This window comes from Eschrichtius robustus, chromosome 11, assembly GCF_028021215.1.
Source record: "Eschrichtius robustus isolate mEscRob2 chromosome 11, mEscRob2.pri, whole genome shotgun sequence".
Taxonomy (NCBI): domain Eukaryota; kingdom Metazoa; phylum Chordata; class Mammalia; order Artiodactyla; family Eschrichtiidae; genus Eschrichtius; species Eschrichtius robustus.
Genome location: NC_090834.1, coordinates 42,374,101 through 42,391,481, shown reverse-complemented (window position 1 = coordinate 42,391,481; position 17,381 = coordinate 42,374,101). Strand labels below are relative to the sequence as shown.

At 42.6% G+C, this 17,381-nt stretch overlaps 1 protein-coding gene across 1 annotated transcript; it reads right to left on the bottom strand.

The window, feature by feature from the left end:
- Positions 1 to 13,505: 13,505 nt before the first annotated feature.
- Positions 13,506 to 14,413, bottom strand: LOC137772180 (lysine-specific demethylase 4D-like). The gene is given in 2 exon segments (XM_068556069.1): positions 13,506 to 13,876; positions 13,879 to 14,413. Coding segments are annotated over 2 exon segments (906 nt in total).
- Between the last annotated feature and the right edge of the window lie 2,968 nt (positions 14,414 to 17,381).

The window sequence follows — 17,381 nt, the reverse complement described above, 5'->3', positions numbered from 1 at the left end:
GGTGTCTAGAAGTAACGGTAGACAACCGCAGTCCTCATAGAAGAAGCCATGTGTCCACAGGCGCCCTCTCACCCCATTGGCTTGCACTAAAACAGACATATGCTCCATAGAACTCCTGAGCACTTCCGGATTGCTCAGCTTTGGGATATTGGTCCAGATGTTAGGGGACAACTGCAGACAGGAATAACTTTGACTCTCCTCATGCAGAGAAGTATTTAAAATAACTTTTCGAAACCTTATTTTTTCAGCTTTCCTTATCTGCAGGGAGAAGAGTGTAGTGGTTATTAGCTGGGCCCTGGAGTTCGACTGTCTGGGTGCAAATGCAGTGTGATCCTGGGCACACTGTGGAACCTCTCTATGCCTCAGTTTTCTCATCTACAAAATGAGGATAAGGATAGAACCTACCTCCTAGAGTTGTTTTAATTATGACAACATGCATTAATATACCATGTTTCATTGATTCTGAGACATGCATTTTTCACATTTTAACATGTCTGAAATTGAGGTGCAATTTACAGTCAATAGCATAGCATAGTTTATTTGCCTCAGTGGTATGAAAAATAATGGTGCCGCTTATAATCAGTGGCATCTTAGATGTGACGATATTCAGGATACAAAGAGCTTAGAATAATACATAGCACATAAACAGTACTAAATGAATATTTAATAGATGATATAGATATAAAATATATATAGCTCTGCTAAGTTCATCAGAGCCAAACTATATAGCTCATTTTTAAGCAAATGTCCAAGATAGCAATGGCAAATGATAACATGACTGACCCATTTCCCAGGAAAGAGAGAAACTGCTCTTCATACTTGGCCTGGAGTTGGTGGAAGCATCTGGTACCCATCCCTTTATCTTAGCCAAGATCTCAGAAAGGTGATATAACTGAGACCCACTGAGATGTGGATACCTTGGACAGGTAAAAATTTGATGCCTCTTTATATCAACATTCTTTTCCTAATCATTTATTAGAGCGACTGGTACTCTGAGACCCAGCAGAGAAGTAGGATCTCTGACAGAGAGGCTCAGAAATCCAGCTCTCACCCCAAACCTGCATACACCAGGGAACAAATCCAAAGCCCTAAGTTACCCAACCGCTCTTCTTAGGAGGATAGTGATCATTGGACTACCATTCCCCAAGGGACTAATGAGAGTCTTGTTTTCCAATTACAGACCCCGCTATCCCTAAGAGAAGATGCAATAAACACATTTTTAAAATACCGCAAATTTCCAGTGATGCTCTAGTGAACCTTGGAGATTGCTTCTATAAGCAACTCCTAAGCCTCCCCTACCAACTTTAATTCAGCTCAACTCTGGGCCCCAAAGGGAGTTTATTCAGATGGCGGACACGCAGACATGAGTGAATGTTACATATTTAGACAGGGGATCAAAAGGAGCTTCCGTGGCCTTTTGTTTCTTGCTGATTGCGTGTTCCCTTTTAAAATGTATTCGACTGTCTATGGGAGAAAGCAGAACATTCTGTTTAAACTTCCACATTTTAAATTTTCTTCACTTTGAATAATCTGTGTATCTTTCATCTGTATTGTTTTATTTAACTGGAAAAAAACATATATTGCCTTTGTATTATGAAAGTTTATTTTACTTTGCTGGAAAAAAGGAAAATGAAGTTCTATCAATATGTTTATAATAGAAAGAATAATTAGAAAAGTAGAATAAAAAACTTATGCATGGTATGATCACAGTGTGTGGACATACGCAAAGGATAATAAAAGACTGAGAAAAGCGAAATAATTGCCTTTGCATGATAGGTAAGTAGAACTATTTTGTTTTATTTTTCTGTATTTAAAATTTTATACAGAAAAACTATCTGACAAGAGAAAAAATGAAATCCCTTTTCAAAGCAAATAGTATTAAATTCAGTTGAAGTTTGGAAACCAGTGTAGTTTTCGTAAATTTACATTTTAAAAAAACTCACAGGAGTATTTCATTTTCACTAGCTGTTCATAGATCACCAAGGCACTGAGTCATTTTATAATACAAACAGGAAATGGAGGTTCTGATGAAGCAAGGTGACCAAAATCCACTTTCTCCAGATATGGATAAACTGCTTGGCTTGGCTCTCTTGCCTAACTCCTGTTAATATTATTCAGTATTTTCATAGTCCTTTCAGGATGATATAACAAAATATCATAGTGGCTTAGAAACAAGCATTTATTTCTCACTGTTCTGGAGGCCAGGAAGTCAAAGATCCAGGGGCCAGCAGAGTCAGTGTCTGGTGAGAACCAACTTCCTGGTTCATAGATGGCCGTCTTTTTGCTGTATACCCACATGGCAGAAGGGGCAAGCAAGCTCTCTCTGGTTTCTTTCTAGAGGCACTCATCCCTTTCATGAGGGCTCTACTGTCATGACCTAATCACCTCCCAAAAGCTCCACTTCCAAATACCATCAGTTAAGTTTCAGCGCATGAACTTTGGAGGGAGACAAACATTCAGTCTATGGCAGTAATGTTGAAGACAACAGTCTGTTCAGTGGGTGAAGGAGGACCATCTAACTTAAGTAGATGGTCTCTTCTTTTCCAAATATTGATGTGGATAGAGGAGACACTTATTTATTCATTCAGCAAACACTGAGTGCCTTCCTCGCCACTGTGGGCTAGGCTCAGTGCTAATTGCTGGAGACACAGAGTGTATAAAACATGGTCTCAGCTGTCCTGGAACTCACAATCTCAGCTTTTTACCAGGTCATCTTGATTTTCAACACGGAACTTTAAACATTTATTTCAGAAGTCTATTTGCCTAAGTATCTATTCCATTATAACCACTTATGAATTTAAAATAATTGCTGTTTATTTTTATCACTGCAAAATATATTAAGGAAAACACTCAGTCCTATCTCTGTCTATATGTGTCTGTCTTAGTCTGAATATGACAGCATCTGGCAATTGCAAAAGAACTCCAGAAGTGCAGATAAATGGAAAAAGCAGAGGTCTGGGTATCAGGAGACTTTGATTTAAATCTAAGCTCTGCCATTTATCAGCTTTTGGAGCTCTCTGAGCCTTAAATCCCTCATTTGTAAAATGGGAATAATGAGACCTACCTCACATTTTTGACATGAGAATGAAATGAACTAAACAATGTGAAGCACTTAACCTATAGCAAAACTGAACAAACGCTAGTTTGTTTCCTCCATATAGTTCCACTGTAGGTAGGTGGCCAGTCTTTCATTTGGGGGAAAAAAATGCAATTACAAAAATCTGGAATTTACAAGACAGGTATTTTTAGGGCTCTGGTTCTCTTTTCAGAAAGATTAAACTCAGATTATAAATAGGTTAGCTGCAGGATTCACCTTGACAGTTCAGTTCCAAATCAAGATAGCACAGAACCTTTGCAACACAACCCTCCAGAGACCAAAAAAACCCTTGATCCACTGGCCTTGACCAAGTCTCAGGTAGCCTTCCGAGGCACTAGCGCTGGGATCACTGTGGGCAGAAAGTGCTCATTAGGACAAAGCCTGCTGTGTGTGGGTCCATGTAGCAGGTGAGACAGTCAGACGCGATCTCCACCTCGCTGTGCAGCAGTAACTTCGTCAAGGTTCAGGCAACGAAATAAAAATATCGAAAAAAAAAAAAAACATGTTCAGCAGATATTGAAAAACACAACACAGGGTGTGGATTGGGAGTTTGGGATTAGCAGATGCTAACTATTATGTATAGAATGGATCAACAACAAGGTTCTACTGTATAGCACAGGGATCTATATTCAATATCCTGTGATAAACCATAATGGAAAAGAATATGAAAAAGAAGGTATATATATATATATATATATATGTATATATATATAACTGAATCACCTTTCTGTACAGCAGAAATTAACACAACATTGTATTGATAAGTCAACATACTTCAATAAAATAAATTAAAGATAAAACACAAACACAAATTATCGTGCAATAAGAAGATGAGGGAGGGGCAAAGAAAGTCCCAGTGGTCCATGCTAAGACCCAGGAGGTACATGGTAGGTGACCACCCTCCTCTGATCTGTCTTAAAAGGCTTTATTGAGAAAAATGGAAAGGAGTAAAAAGAACCACGACATTGGCCATGTTCACTGAACTATCTACTGTCTCCCTAGACTTGCTACCTGGTTCCCCTGTCTCCTAATTTTGTCCACCAGTGGTGACTAGATGACCTGTCATTTTAACCACATTACTGTTTGTCTCCACATGAAGATGCCTCTTCTTGATGCTTTATGCTCCCTGCCCGTTTACCCCAAGAGCTCTGCCTACAATTCCAATGGCATTTAGACTGTGGTCTCAATTCCTGGTCTCTCACAGGCCTGTCCCCTCACCTTACCTAACACAGTGTAAGGCCCCTGTCCCTTGCAGCAAATTCTGCGCTTCAAGTCACTGAGTATTTGAGGCCTTTGTCTTTGCTTTATTAATCTGCTCCACATGGACCCAGGGCCCAACAATGAGGGCATCTGTTACAGATCTAATATTAGCAACAGACACAAGTCACGTCATCTTGTATAAAGAAAATAATGAGGGAGAAACATTCGGTCACTAGCAGAGACGTGGCACCATTAAACAAGGGGGCTGTGTCTAACGCTGGGGCTGTCTGTCATTCAGGGAGGGCACAAAAGAGGGGAGGGAGAAGATTGGAGAGTGTAAACTGTCCTTTCTTTCCTTCCGTTCTGCTGTCCTAGGGAAATACGACTGCCCTGCACAACTCCTACTATATCTGGCCCCAGGTCAGGCCAAGAGGTCCCCTGTCCCCCTAGGAGGACATACAGAGGTCTTAGATGGCGAGTGTCAGAAACAGCCATGCTTAGGCCTATGGAAGGTGTGCCTTCAGCAGAGGGACTACCAAACTAACAAGTCATTGGATTAAAAACCCTTGGCCACGTGGCTTAGGGGACGCCGGGTGTCTCCCCTTTTCTAGCAGCTCCAAAGATCCAGCGAGATCATTTGGATTAGCCTCCATGGCTTGTGGAATCTCTGCAATCCCAATGGGCTGTTTAGAACAGGGGGCAAGTCTGAGCTGTGGAAATGTTTTATTTGCCTATCAGAACTTGGAAGTTTTTTGTTAACTAGCTGTCAACATTTACATTTTTTTTCCCCATAAAACCCCAAGTTGTTAGCTTCTCTGGAAAATTCAGAAAATGACAACCCCATGACCCTCATTCCCACAAAACAATAGTACACTGTCCCCCAGGAGAGTCCTTGGCCTTACGATGGGGCATGAGCCGTCCTCCTCACAGCAACAGTCACTTAGATAACCAGCCTGAGCCGGGTGGGAAAGGGAATTTTCTACCAGGGGTCAAGGGTCTCACAGGAAAGGCCAGCAGGCTCTGGGTGCTGTGAGCAGTGGGCAGGAGTGGATGAAGGAAGGAGATGAACCCCATTTCAAGGAAATACAAACTCCCACCGCCCAAAAGCCAAGCCCCAGGTACACAGGCCTGACAGACAGACTGCCAGCCAGCCCAGCCTGGACACTGTGACCCGCAACCAGAGAAACAAACATTGGCCAAGAAGCCTGCACGGAGCCTTCTCACGTGTCCTTAGTTGGAATGAAGACGGGGAATGGCGGGGGTGGGAGAGAAGAATGTGTTCTCTCCGTGTCCCTCCATCCTTCCACTGGGCCTGACGAGAAAAAAAAACAAACCCTCTCACTGGCACTTGCTGAAGAAACTAAACTCCCATCCACCCCTGCAGCCTAACTCCCCATGGACCAAAAGATAGATGGGTGGGTGTCAACCATGACTGCACAGCAGTTGTAACATTTTTACTGCAGCCAATGCAGCCGAAATTTTGGGGTGGTGAGGGGATGGGGGCAGGGTCTACACATCAGTGTGTTTCAAATGTGATTCCTGTGGGTTGAGGACCAGCGCACTGCAGCGGTGCCTCTCCACCTTGAACATGCCCCTGACTCACCTGGGATCTAGTCGAAAATGCAGATTCTGAGTCGTAGGTCTGGGGCCGAAGTCTGAGCTCCTGAACTTCACGAAAGTGAAAGGCGATGTCTGAGCTGTGGATCCTGGCCACTCTTTGAGTGATAAGAAGCTATAGCCTTTTCCAAGAGGCACAGGAAAAGATGTTCAACATCGCTAATTATTAGAGAAATGCAAATCAAAACTGCAGTGAGATATGACATCACACCAGTCAGAAAGGCTATCATCAAAAAATCCACAATTAACAAATGCTGGAGAGGGTGTGGAGAAAAGGGAATTCTCTTACACTGTTGGTGGGAAAGTAAATTGGTATAGCCACTGTGGAGAACAGTATGGAGGTTCCTTAAAAAACTAAAAATAGAGCTACCTTATGATCCCACAATCACAGTACTGGGCATATATCCGGAGAAAAACATGGTCTGAAAGGATACATGCACCCCAATGTTCATTGCAACACAGTTTACAATAGCCAAGACATGGAAGCAACCTAAATGTCCATCGACAGGGGAATTGCTAAAGAAGATGTGGTACATATATACAATGGAATATTACTCGGCCATTAAAAAGAATGAAATAATGCCATTTGCAGCAACATGGATGGACCTAGAGATTGTCATACTGAGGGAAGTAAGTCAGACAAAGACAAGTATTGTGTGATATTGCTTATATGTGGAATCTAAAAAAAAATGTTACATATGAACATATTTACAAAACAGAAACAGACACACAGACTTAGAGAACAAAGTTACAGTTACCGGGGGGAAGGTGGGAAGGGATAGTTAGGGAGTTTGGGATTAACATGTACACACTGCTATGTTTAAAATGGATAACCAACAAGGACCTACTGCATAGCACAGGGAACTCTGCTCAATATTACCTAACAACCTAAATGGGAAAAGAATTTGAAAAAGAATAGATACAGGTATATGTATAACTGAATCACTTTGCTGTGCACCTGAAACTAACACAACATTGTTAATCACTTATACTCCAATATAAAATAAAAAGTTAAAAACAAAGAAGAAGAAGAAGCTATAGCTTTTTCCTTTGTCATTCTCCTTTCAACTACTTTAGCAGGGACAACCCCAAGTCTGTCACCTCTAAGTTTGAATGTGATAGTAGTAATGAATAATATTATTAAAGTAATATAAAATAAGTAATAATAATAACTTCAATAATAGCTAGACTTTGTTGTGTGCTTCTCGTCGAACACTGTGCTGAAATCACACTTTTTAAAAAAAATCTTCAACTAGATGTGAAATAATAGCTTGCTTTTACCTCAAGCTGGTTACTACTCTAAGTCTCTTACTTATATTACGTCAGTTGAGCTTCACAACCATCCCATTGCTGTGAGTACTGTTATTATGATGTCCAGAAGCAGCCCGCCGAGGTCACACGGTTTTATGAGCGCAGCCCTGGTGTTTGGACACAGGGTGTGTGCTGGGCCCCGCTGGCTCTCCCAGGAGCAGGGGCCTAGGAGTGCCGAGTCACTTGCCCGTCGCCCTAGCAAAAGGCAGAGCTGGGCTTCCAATCTCCATCTGCCCGACTCTACAGACTGAGCTCTTGGAAAGAAAAGGGAACGATGTATACAAATTGGGAGTCACGGTTCTTGGCACATTGTAGACACTCATAATATGGTAACCACGTTTCCTGCCTCTAGCCTACTTGTTTTTACCTTTCTCCTAGAGTAGCCAGTGTGAACTGTAGACAAGCAGTTACGGGGGTGTCTTTATCCATTTGGGCTGCTATCACAAGATACCATAAACTGGAGGGATTGAACAACATGTTTTTTCACAGTTCTGGAGGCAGGAAGTCCAAGCCTAGGGTGCCAGCATGGTCAGCTTCTTGGTGAGGGTTCTCTTCCTGCTTTACAGACAGCCACCTTCTTGCTGCATCCTCACACGGTGAAGGGAATAATCATCTCTCTTTTCAGAAGGGCATTAATCTCATTCATGAGGGCTCCACCCTCATGATCTAAAGACTTCCCAATGGCCCCACCTGCAAATCCCTAATCGGAGATTAAGGTGTCAACATATGAATTTTAGGAGGACACATTCGGTCCATAGCAAGGGGGCAGATAGTGGGAAAATGGAATGGAACACAGGAAATGGAATTGAAATGCCCCGGCTCCCTAAAGGAGCCAAGGAATGTCAATGTCATGGGCGGACGAAGGGGGGGATTTGACAATAAGCCACACTCACTCCTAGAGTGAAGCAGCCAGTGGGGGCATTCAAAGCCAGTCCCATCCCCCTGCAGCCCTGGTAAGAAAGGAATGCCTGGAGCAGCCATCATTCTCCCAAAAAGGTGACCTGTGCCCATTGGTCAGGTAAGATTGAGAAAAGTGAACAAGAGAGCTGCCATGAGCCCGAGAACAGACTGAAACAGCTCTGAGAGCCCCAAGAGGCTTTGGCCCTGAACTTGAGTCTGACTGTTCCCAGTAAAGGATACCTTTCTTCAGAGGCTCTAAAACCAGCAGTTTGGGGGAGAGCCTGGCTATGGTTATGGTAGCTGGGAAGAAGCTGTGGCGTGGTGAAACTGCCTAATTGCCTGTCTGTCTCCAAGCAGATCATAAACTTCATATTATGTTCCCTTAGCATGTAGTACTAGCCTGGCACGGTGATGGGGCTTAACAATATTTGTTGCGTCAATGAATGAAGGTCTCATACTGGAATAAGAGAAACAGAGTTTATTCTCTGGCTCTGTAAGTTATTTCAACCCCCACCTTAGAACTGGATATCTTATTTTAAAAGACATTTAACATGGAAGCAATTATGCTATAATAGGAAATATTTATTTATTTTAGGTGTTTCTTATGATGCTAGCTCTTGTTTCATTTCTATTGGTGGTTTCAAGTCATTCACTTAGTCGACAATTTTCATTGAGTCCTCACTAAACAGAGAAAGCCAAGAAAGATAATTATCAACTGTATTAATCTGGTTCAATCCATGAGCTAAACTATAGGTTAATAAAGTTCTCAGGGTCCTAGATGGTCGTGTGTAAGTACAGTCAAGGTGATATACCACAAGAGAGGTGAGGTTAGGTCACCTGGTTACTAAGGAGTTTCTCAGGAAAAAGAAACTTATGCAATAGACGCTTGACATTCCCAGGGAATGGATCCTGAGCTCTTTCTTTGCAAATTCTTAATCCTAGCTCTTTCCTAAAAATTATCCTTATCTGAATCCAGGATTTCCCGTGCATAGCCTCAAATTCTAAATCTATAGCCCGTTCAACTCTGACACCTGATCTCTCACCTGGCAGCTGTTTTTCCAGAGAATTTCTCCTGAAGTCTCCTGAGGAGCTTCCTTCACTGCTCTCCACATTATTTGCATATGGGCCTCAGCACAATTCCAAAATATTGACTGCATTGATTTGGAGTTGCTCATAAGTAGCTGGGATGGCTGTTGTCAACTTAGTGAATGCCAGTGATCTGCTGGGTCTGTTAAAGTCCCACCTAATTCAATACGAGTCAGAAACGTGACATGTCAGCTGATACAGCAGGAAACCAGAACCTACAGACCTTCTGCTCTCAGGATTTGCCTTTGGGAGGAAAGATAGAGCCATTTCCAGGGATGGCTGTGAATTATCAGTGCTTTCAAAGACTCTGTGGCCCCCAAATTCCTCCATCCCCAGCTCACCTAAAACACCAATGGCCCCGATCACTCAGTGGGAGGAGTTTGCATTAACTGAGTTATGACATATTGTGCCTTCCCCCCGCCTCAGCTCCCGCCGCCTCTGTCCTGCTCTCCAGCCACGTTGCTAATCTGTGAGCACCTTAAGGCTGCCCCCACCGCAGGTATTTGCATGTGTTGTCCCTCTGCCTAGAATGATGCTCTCACTCCCTTGTCCACAGGGCACACTCGAAGACCACACTCCCAAGAGGCCACCCTCTCTGACATAGCAGTCCTGTCACTCTCTAACCCCTTACTCTGCTTTATTTTTTCTCCTAGCCCTTATGACTGCTTGACTTGTTATGTGTCTCTTTATAATGGGAATATAAGATCCAGGAGAACTGAAACTTTGCCTTTTTCACTGTTGTGCCCCAATTCCGCAAACAGTGCCTGGTACATGGTAAGTACTTAGTAAACATGTGCTGAATAAACGAATGAATGAATAAGTGAGTGGTGAGTGAACGGGCCCTGAAATATATAGGCACCATGTGAATCTTTTGAGAAGAGGCTCTCTGAGAGATGGGACAAAGAAAAGATGCTCTCTGAGGTCTACAGGCCTGGACGTAGCTCTGTGTTAGGTAGAGGGGCCTGAACATTTAGGGCACGAGGATACTGGATGCCAGGATCCTAGAAAAATCCAGAAACCCGGCCACACAAATGTTGCATTTTCATAGAGTGGCACCTCCAACATGTTACCCATGTCCAACAGGGCTCAGTTGTGCCCTTCCTCTGTCCTCCCTGAAATTGCTTATCCCCCTAACACCCACCACTTGCTGAGGAACCGTGAGAAGGGTCTCATTATTACCCTGTAATCACTGCAGGTCAATGACAAGGAGCTTGTGAGGCATTTCAGTTTGAGAGGCTGGTGAGCAGAGCGGGATGGGCAAGGGCTGTTCCTCACCAGGATCTGTTCAACTCAGATCAGCGTCTATTCCACTTATCTCGGTAGCCAATTCCTAGCATCTGTTTGTGGTTTCCTATTTAAAGTGATGAAAGGTAACACAAACATTGGGGGAAAAAGCAACTTCAAAACCTATATATGGGGCTTCCCTGGTGGCGCAGTAGTTGAGAGTCTGCCTGCCAATGTAGGGGACACGGGTTCGGGCCCTGGTCCGGGAAGATCTCACTGCCGTGGAGCAACTGAGCCCATGCGCCACGGCTACTGAGCCTGCGCTCTACAGCCCACGAGCCACAGCTAGTGAGCCTGCATGCTGCAACTACTGAAGCCTGCACGCCTAGAGCCCATGCTCTGCAACAAGAGAAGCCACTGCAATGAGAGGCCCGCGCACCACAATGAAGAGTAGCCCCCCGATCGCCACAACTAGAGAAAGCCCACGTGCAGCAACGAAGACCCAATGCAGCCAAAAATAAAGTAATAAATAAATGTATTTAAAAAAAACAAAAAAAAAAAAACCAAACCCATATATGGTCACCATCTAACGACATAAATATCATGGTGAAGTTATTTCTAAATATCTGGAAAGGAATCCTTACTCACACGGAAACTGAACTGGTGTAATGGTTAATCTCTATGAATAATTCATTGTGGCCAGGTAGTCAGACAAATCCGTAACTGACGCTTTTATAAATCTTAGAGGAGTCCCAAGACCCGAACTCCAACCTCTACAAGTTACGTTTAAATACAGGTTCTAACGTTCATCTTACAACTTTGTGTCCTAAGTAATAGTGATAATAGGTAATATTTAGTTAGCACAAATTATGTTTGCCCGGATCTGAACTTATTATGTGCAAACCCTAACAGAGGTGCAATGTGGCTAAGAGCTCATTTTGCCTAAACTGGCAAGTGGAGAGCCATCGAAACCTGATTTGTTGAAAGACTACTAAACAAGTTGGTGCAGGAGTCTGAATAGGCTGGGTCCTCTGGCTCTTGACTGATTGTGAAATCTTTACCTTGCCTTTGTAACAGTGTAACAAGGAGAAATACCCCAAGGAGTGGAATTTGCAAATGGGTATGTGTGACCTTTTGTGCAAACATGAGGTAGATCAGGAGCAAAAAAAAAAAAAAAAAAAAAAAAGATAAGTTTTCTACCAGTAAGAATAATTGGCAGTTTCTTACAAAACTAAATATAGTCTCACCATACAATCCAGCAATTGCACTCTTTGGTATTTACTCAGATGAGCTGAAAACTTACATCCACACCAAAACCTGCACACAAATGTTTATAGTAGTTTTATTCATAATTGCAGAAAAACTTGGAAGCATCCAAGATGTCCTTCAGCAGGTGAGTGGATAAATAAAGGGTGGTACACCATACAATGGAATATTATTCAGCAACAGAAGGAAATGAGCTATAAAACCACTAAACTTGGAGGAAACTTAAAGGCATATTATTACGTGAAAGAAGTCATTTGGTAAAACAAAACTATGGAAGCAGTAAAATGATCAGGGGTTGTGGGGGGAGGGGAGGGGGGAGATGAATAGGCAGAGCACAGAGGATTTTTAGGCAATGAAACTATTCTGTATGGTATTATAAGTGTAGATACACGTCATTATACATTGGTCAAATCCATAGACTGTACAACACCAAGAGTGAACCATAACTTCAACTACGGACTCTGGGTGATAATGAGGTGTCAGTGCAGGTTCATCGATTGTAACAAATGTTCCTTTCTGCTGTGGATGCTGGTGGAGGAGCCTGGGAAGGAGTATGTGGGAATCCTCTGAATTTTCCACTTAATTTTGTTGTGAACTACTCTGAAAAAATAAAGTCTATTAAGTAAAATAAAAGTAACATGTAAGCCTGGGGGGGCGGTGAGGAAAACAACAGTAGAACTGAGCATCAGAGAAGGAATATGAGCGGATGTCCTTGGCCTTGGGCTGGCCCTAGAGGCAGCAGAGTGTATGAATGCACATCAAATTAACTGAGCACCTCCTACATGCCTGTCACATTTACATCCCCAGTATCTTCACAAAACTCTCGCACTGTAATTCTGGCTCAGAGAAAATCAATCATTTTTTTGCTGAAGGTCCCACGACTAGAAAGTAGCAAAGCGCAGGTGTGAATGCCATTTCTGCTGACTCGAAGTCCAGTTGTCCCCTCTAAGTAACTGCTGGAAAGGTCAAAGCAGTGACTGCAGAAAAGTTTGCTTTATGAAAGACATCACGCTTCAGATTCAACTTTGCACATATGCATACAGAGTGGGTCCATGGATGGACTGAGTTTGTGGATGGAGGGAAAACACAAAACCACATCAACAGCATCACATTTATTTACTTCACCATTAAAAGAAAAAGAAGAGGCTGCAGGGGAGGCGATAGGGAAGGAGTACTGAATAGAGAATCATTATTACTATCCAGAGTAATAGCCTTTCTGGAATTTCCCATACCAAGGACAAAATTTCATAGTGGACAGAGTCAGGTTCTCCTGGGAGTCACCCTCTCTGCCATGATGAGGAAGGAAAGCTTCTGCAGCTCTGGAGAGGGGCCAGGGAAGGTGGCCTCACAGTCTGGTGACAATGCAGACCTCCCCAAGTCTCCTTTCTTCTCTGCAGTGCATCCCAGAGACACGGCCCATCTTCCTCACCTCTTCATGGCCACGTTCATCTTATTCTTGCATCTCCAAGCCTGGCTGGAAAGGAAGATAAAGTCTCCCCACCTCCCTACTTCCTTGCTGCTCCAAGAAAACAAAGTCTTCATTCCATATTGCTTCAGGAAAACAGAAGGCAACACACACACACACACAGACACACACACACAAACACACACACACACACAGCTTCAGTACCTCACAAATCTCTGGTCTTATTGCTACTGTTCTAAACCCCAACTCCCTTCCCAGCTGGTAATTATAGGTCCCCTTTAGAGTCCCCACCCAGCCACCGATTTTTAATCTCCTAAGGGTGCTCACCTGAAATCTCCCTTATTCTGACCCAGATTTTTCCAAAGGTCATGCAGAGCCCTATTCCCAGGCCACTTTGCCATAATCGATCTAGCGCGGGGAGGCGAAATTGATGGCTTCCGCGCAGTTGAAGCCAGAGTGGTAGCCATAGGGAAACGTCACGATGAACTCTCCAGCCTCCTGAGTGACCCGACCGAAGGGGATGCCGTTGTCCTTGAGGACCGTGGGCGAGATGAGAGCCACCTTGTGCCGCAGGAAGGCCCCACAGCCCCGTGCGCTGCCCGGGAAAAGCTCCCTGGCCAGGCGTTCCAGGCGTCGGCCGTGCTCCGGGGGCACCGCGTACCAAGTCTTGGGCTCCCCGACGTGCAGGTAGTTGATGCTGTAAAGGTCCACGTCCTCCGTGTGCCAGGCGAAGGTGGTCTTCCACATGCGAAGTACAGGTAGGGGGTGTTGACGCCTTCGATGACCACTCCGCACTCCTGCTCCAGCAGGTCCTGAATGGTTCCCAGGTGTCCAAGGTTCCACTGCTCCGTGTTTTGATCGAATAAGGAGCCACTGACGTCCGCACCATATACTGGTGAATCATAGAGGCGTGTTTTCCGATATTTTCGCTCCAGATCCTGAAAATCAGAGTAGAGTGGAATCTGGTGTTTCTCACTGTTTGTTAAGCGGCGATACTCGCTCACGGTCATGGCTTTCTTCTTTTTGTGGTGTTGAGTAAACACACCTGCCTTTCCAGTGGTCACTTGCTGGAAGGTAGTGGATATTAAGATGTCATCGATATCATCGTACGTCTGTCTGGCTTTCCATCCTTTCGGTGGAATTACCTTGGCTAGGCCAGCTCGGTGTGCACCTTGCGACTCCATGTAAACAATATATTTGTTGAAATCTTCAAATTCTTCCATGGTTGGGTGGAAGATCATAATCTTCCAACTTGGGTTCTGGCTACCAAAGTGCTTAGACTGCATGGCGGCAATCGAATAAGCAAGGGAGTCCCAGTTTCTTAGGTATGCTTTGGATACCTGAGAATGCTGGGGAGTACCTCTTCCCTATACTTTCTTTATTTTTAAAGAAGTTTAGATATATCTGAGAGGCAGGAACTCAGACTTGAACTTTTAAACAAACGAGGTGGTATCTTCTCCAGGCTTGTCAATCCACCAGAAGGACTCCGCTCTTGTCAGCATTTTGGAGCCAAGGAAAATAGACTATTTCCCAGAGGAGAGGGCTCTCTGAGCCAAGTCCTGCCTCAGCCTGCAGCTCTGTGAGTTTCCTCTGTTAGGGATATAAGTGCCTGAGGCCTCTCCAGATTCCCAGGCTTGACTGCATGGGTGGCTTCTCACCTCACTGTAGCCGAAAGTCTCTTCATGGAAGTTTCCAAGCCAAACCTACAGAAAGTACAAAATATCGAAAATAAGGGGATAACAAAACAAACTGATTTAACATCAAGTTAAAGAAAATTGTATAGCAGTCTTAAAATTTCAAAGTTTGAATTTAAGGGCAAAAAGTACACTCTTTTGGTAGACATGTAAACTGGTGCAGCTATTGTGCATACTATGGAAAACAGTATGGCAGTTCCTCAAAAATTTTAAATATAAGCAACATATGATGCTGCAGTCTCACTTCTGGGTATATATCCAAAGGAAATAAAAACAGAATATCAAGGAGATATCTGCCCTCCCTCATTCTCTGAGGTATTATTCACAATGGATAATATATGGAAACAACGAACATGTCCAGCGATGGTTGAATGGTTACAGAAGATGTGGTACATATATACAATGGAATAATACTCAGCCATAAAAAGAATGAAATTTTGTCCTTTGCAACAACATGGATGGTCTTGGAGGGTATTATGCCCAGTGAAATAAGACAGAGAAAGACAAATATGGCATGGCATCACTTATATGTGGAATCAAAAAAAAAAAAAAAAGTAAAACTTACAGAACCAGAGTAGAAAAGTGGTTGCGGGGGAGGGCAGGAAAGGGAGGGTAAAAGGGTACACAGTGAAGAATGTCTCAGGAGCTAATGTTAACCATGGTGATTATAGTTGATAACACTGTGATATATAGTTGAAATTTTCTAGAAGGGTAGGATTTAAATGTTCTTACCAAAAAAAGTAAATATATGAAGTAACTGTTTTAATTAACTCGATGGGGGGAATCCTTTAAAAATGTATATCAAATCAGTACAAAGTTCACTGAATATTTTACAATTTTCTAAGTCAATTATACAGCAATAAAGCTGAAATTTAGAAATAAAAAATTAGGGCAAATCATAAGACAGAAAAAGAGGACTATCTAACTGAAGTGTAAGGACATTAAGCAAGCTTGAAAATAAAGGAGTTAAGCACTCAACTCAAGAAATTGGATGGCTTAACCCAAAAGATAAATTAGGGAAAGGCAAACAATGATATAAGCTGAAACAATTACAAAAGAAAACATAACACCCAATAGAAATGATGACTGAAACCAAAATGCAATTTGTAGACCACTAAAAGTGTAAAAACATAAGAGAAAAGAGAGAAAAGGACAAGCAAATCACGTTATAATAAAATAAGGGAACACAGATAAAAATCTACCATTCTAGAAAGTGTGGCTATGTAAACAAAAGCAGGAAAAAAGTACAAAACACAAATGTACACATCCTTAACAAGCATTATACTTAATGTGTAAATACTTGAAACATTCTAATTAAAATCTAATCATTAATTTGCATTGATAGACAAATTATTAGAAATATAGGGTTCACTCAGAATGCGAGAAAATATTTGCAAATGAGGCAACTGACAAAGGATTAATCTCCAAAATTTACAAGCAGCTCATGCAGCTCAACATTAAAAAAACAAACAACCCAATCCAAAAATGGGCAGAAGACCTAAATAGACATTTCTCCAAAGAAGATATACAGATTGCCAACAGACACATGAAGAATGCTCAACATCGTTAATCATTAGAGAAATGTAAATCAAAACTACAATGAGATATCATCTCACACCGGTCAGAATGGCCATCATCAAAAAATCTACAAGCAATAAATGCTGGAGAGGGTGTGGAGAAAAGGGAACCCTCTTGCACTGTTGGTGGGACTGTAAATTGATACAGCCATTATGGAGAACAGTATGGACGTTCCTTAAAAAACTAAAAATAGAACTACCATACGACCCAGCAATCCCACTACTGGGCATATACCCTGAGAAAACCATAATTCAAAACGAGTCATGTACCAAAATGTTCATTGCAGCTTTATTTACAATACACAGGACATGGAAGCAACCAAAGTGTCCATCAACAGATGAATGGATAAAGAAGATGTGGCACATATATACAATGGAATATTACTCAGCCATAAAAAGGAATGAAATTGAGTTATTTGTAGTGAGGTGGATGGACCTAGAGACTGTCATACAGAGTGAAGTAAGTCAGAAAGAGAAAAACAAATACCGTATGCTAACACATATATATGGAATCTAAAAAAAAAAGAAAAATGGTCATGAAGAACCTAGGGGCAAGATGGGAATAAAGATGCAGACCTACTAGAGAATGGACTTGAGGATATGGGGAGGGGGAAGGGTAAGCTGGGACAAAGTGAGAGAGTGGCATGGACATATATACGTTACCAAATGTAAAATAGATAGCTAGTGGGCAGCAGCCGCATAGCACAGGGAGATCAGCTCGGTGCTTTGTGACCACCTAGGAGGGTGGGATAGGGAGGGTGGGAGGGAGACGCAAGAGGGAAGGGATATGGGGATGTATGTATATGTATAGCTGATTCACTTTGTGATAGAGCAGAAACGAACACACCATTCTAAAGCAATTATACTCCAATAAAAAAAGAAAATCTGTATCTGTATTCTATAAAGAATTTTAATTTCAATTCTGTCTGCTCTTATAATCTGTGCATTATGAATTATTTTTCTGAATGGATACACATCTGCGT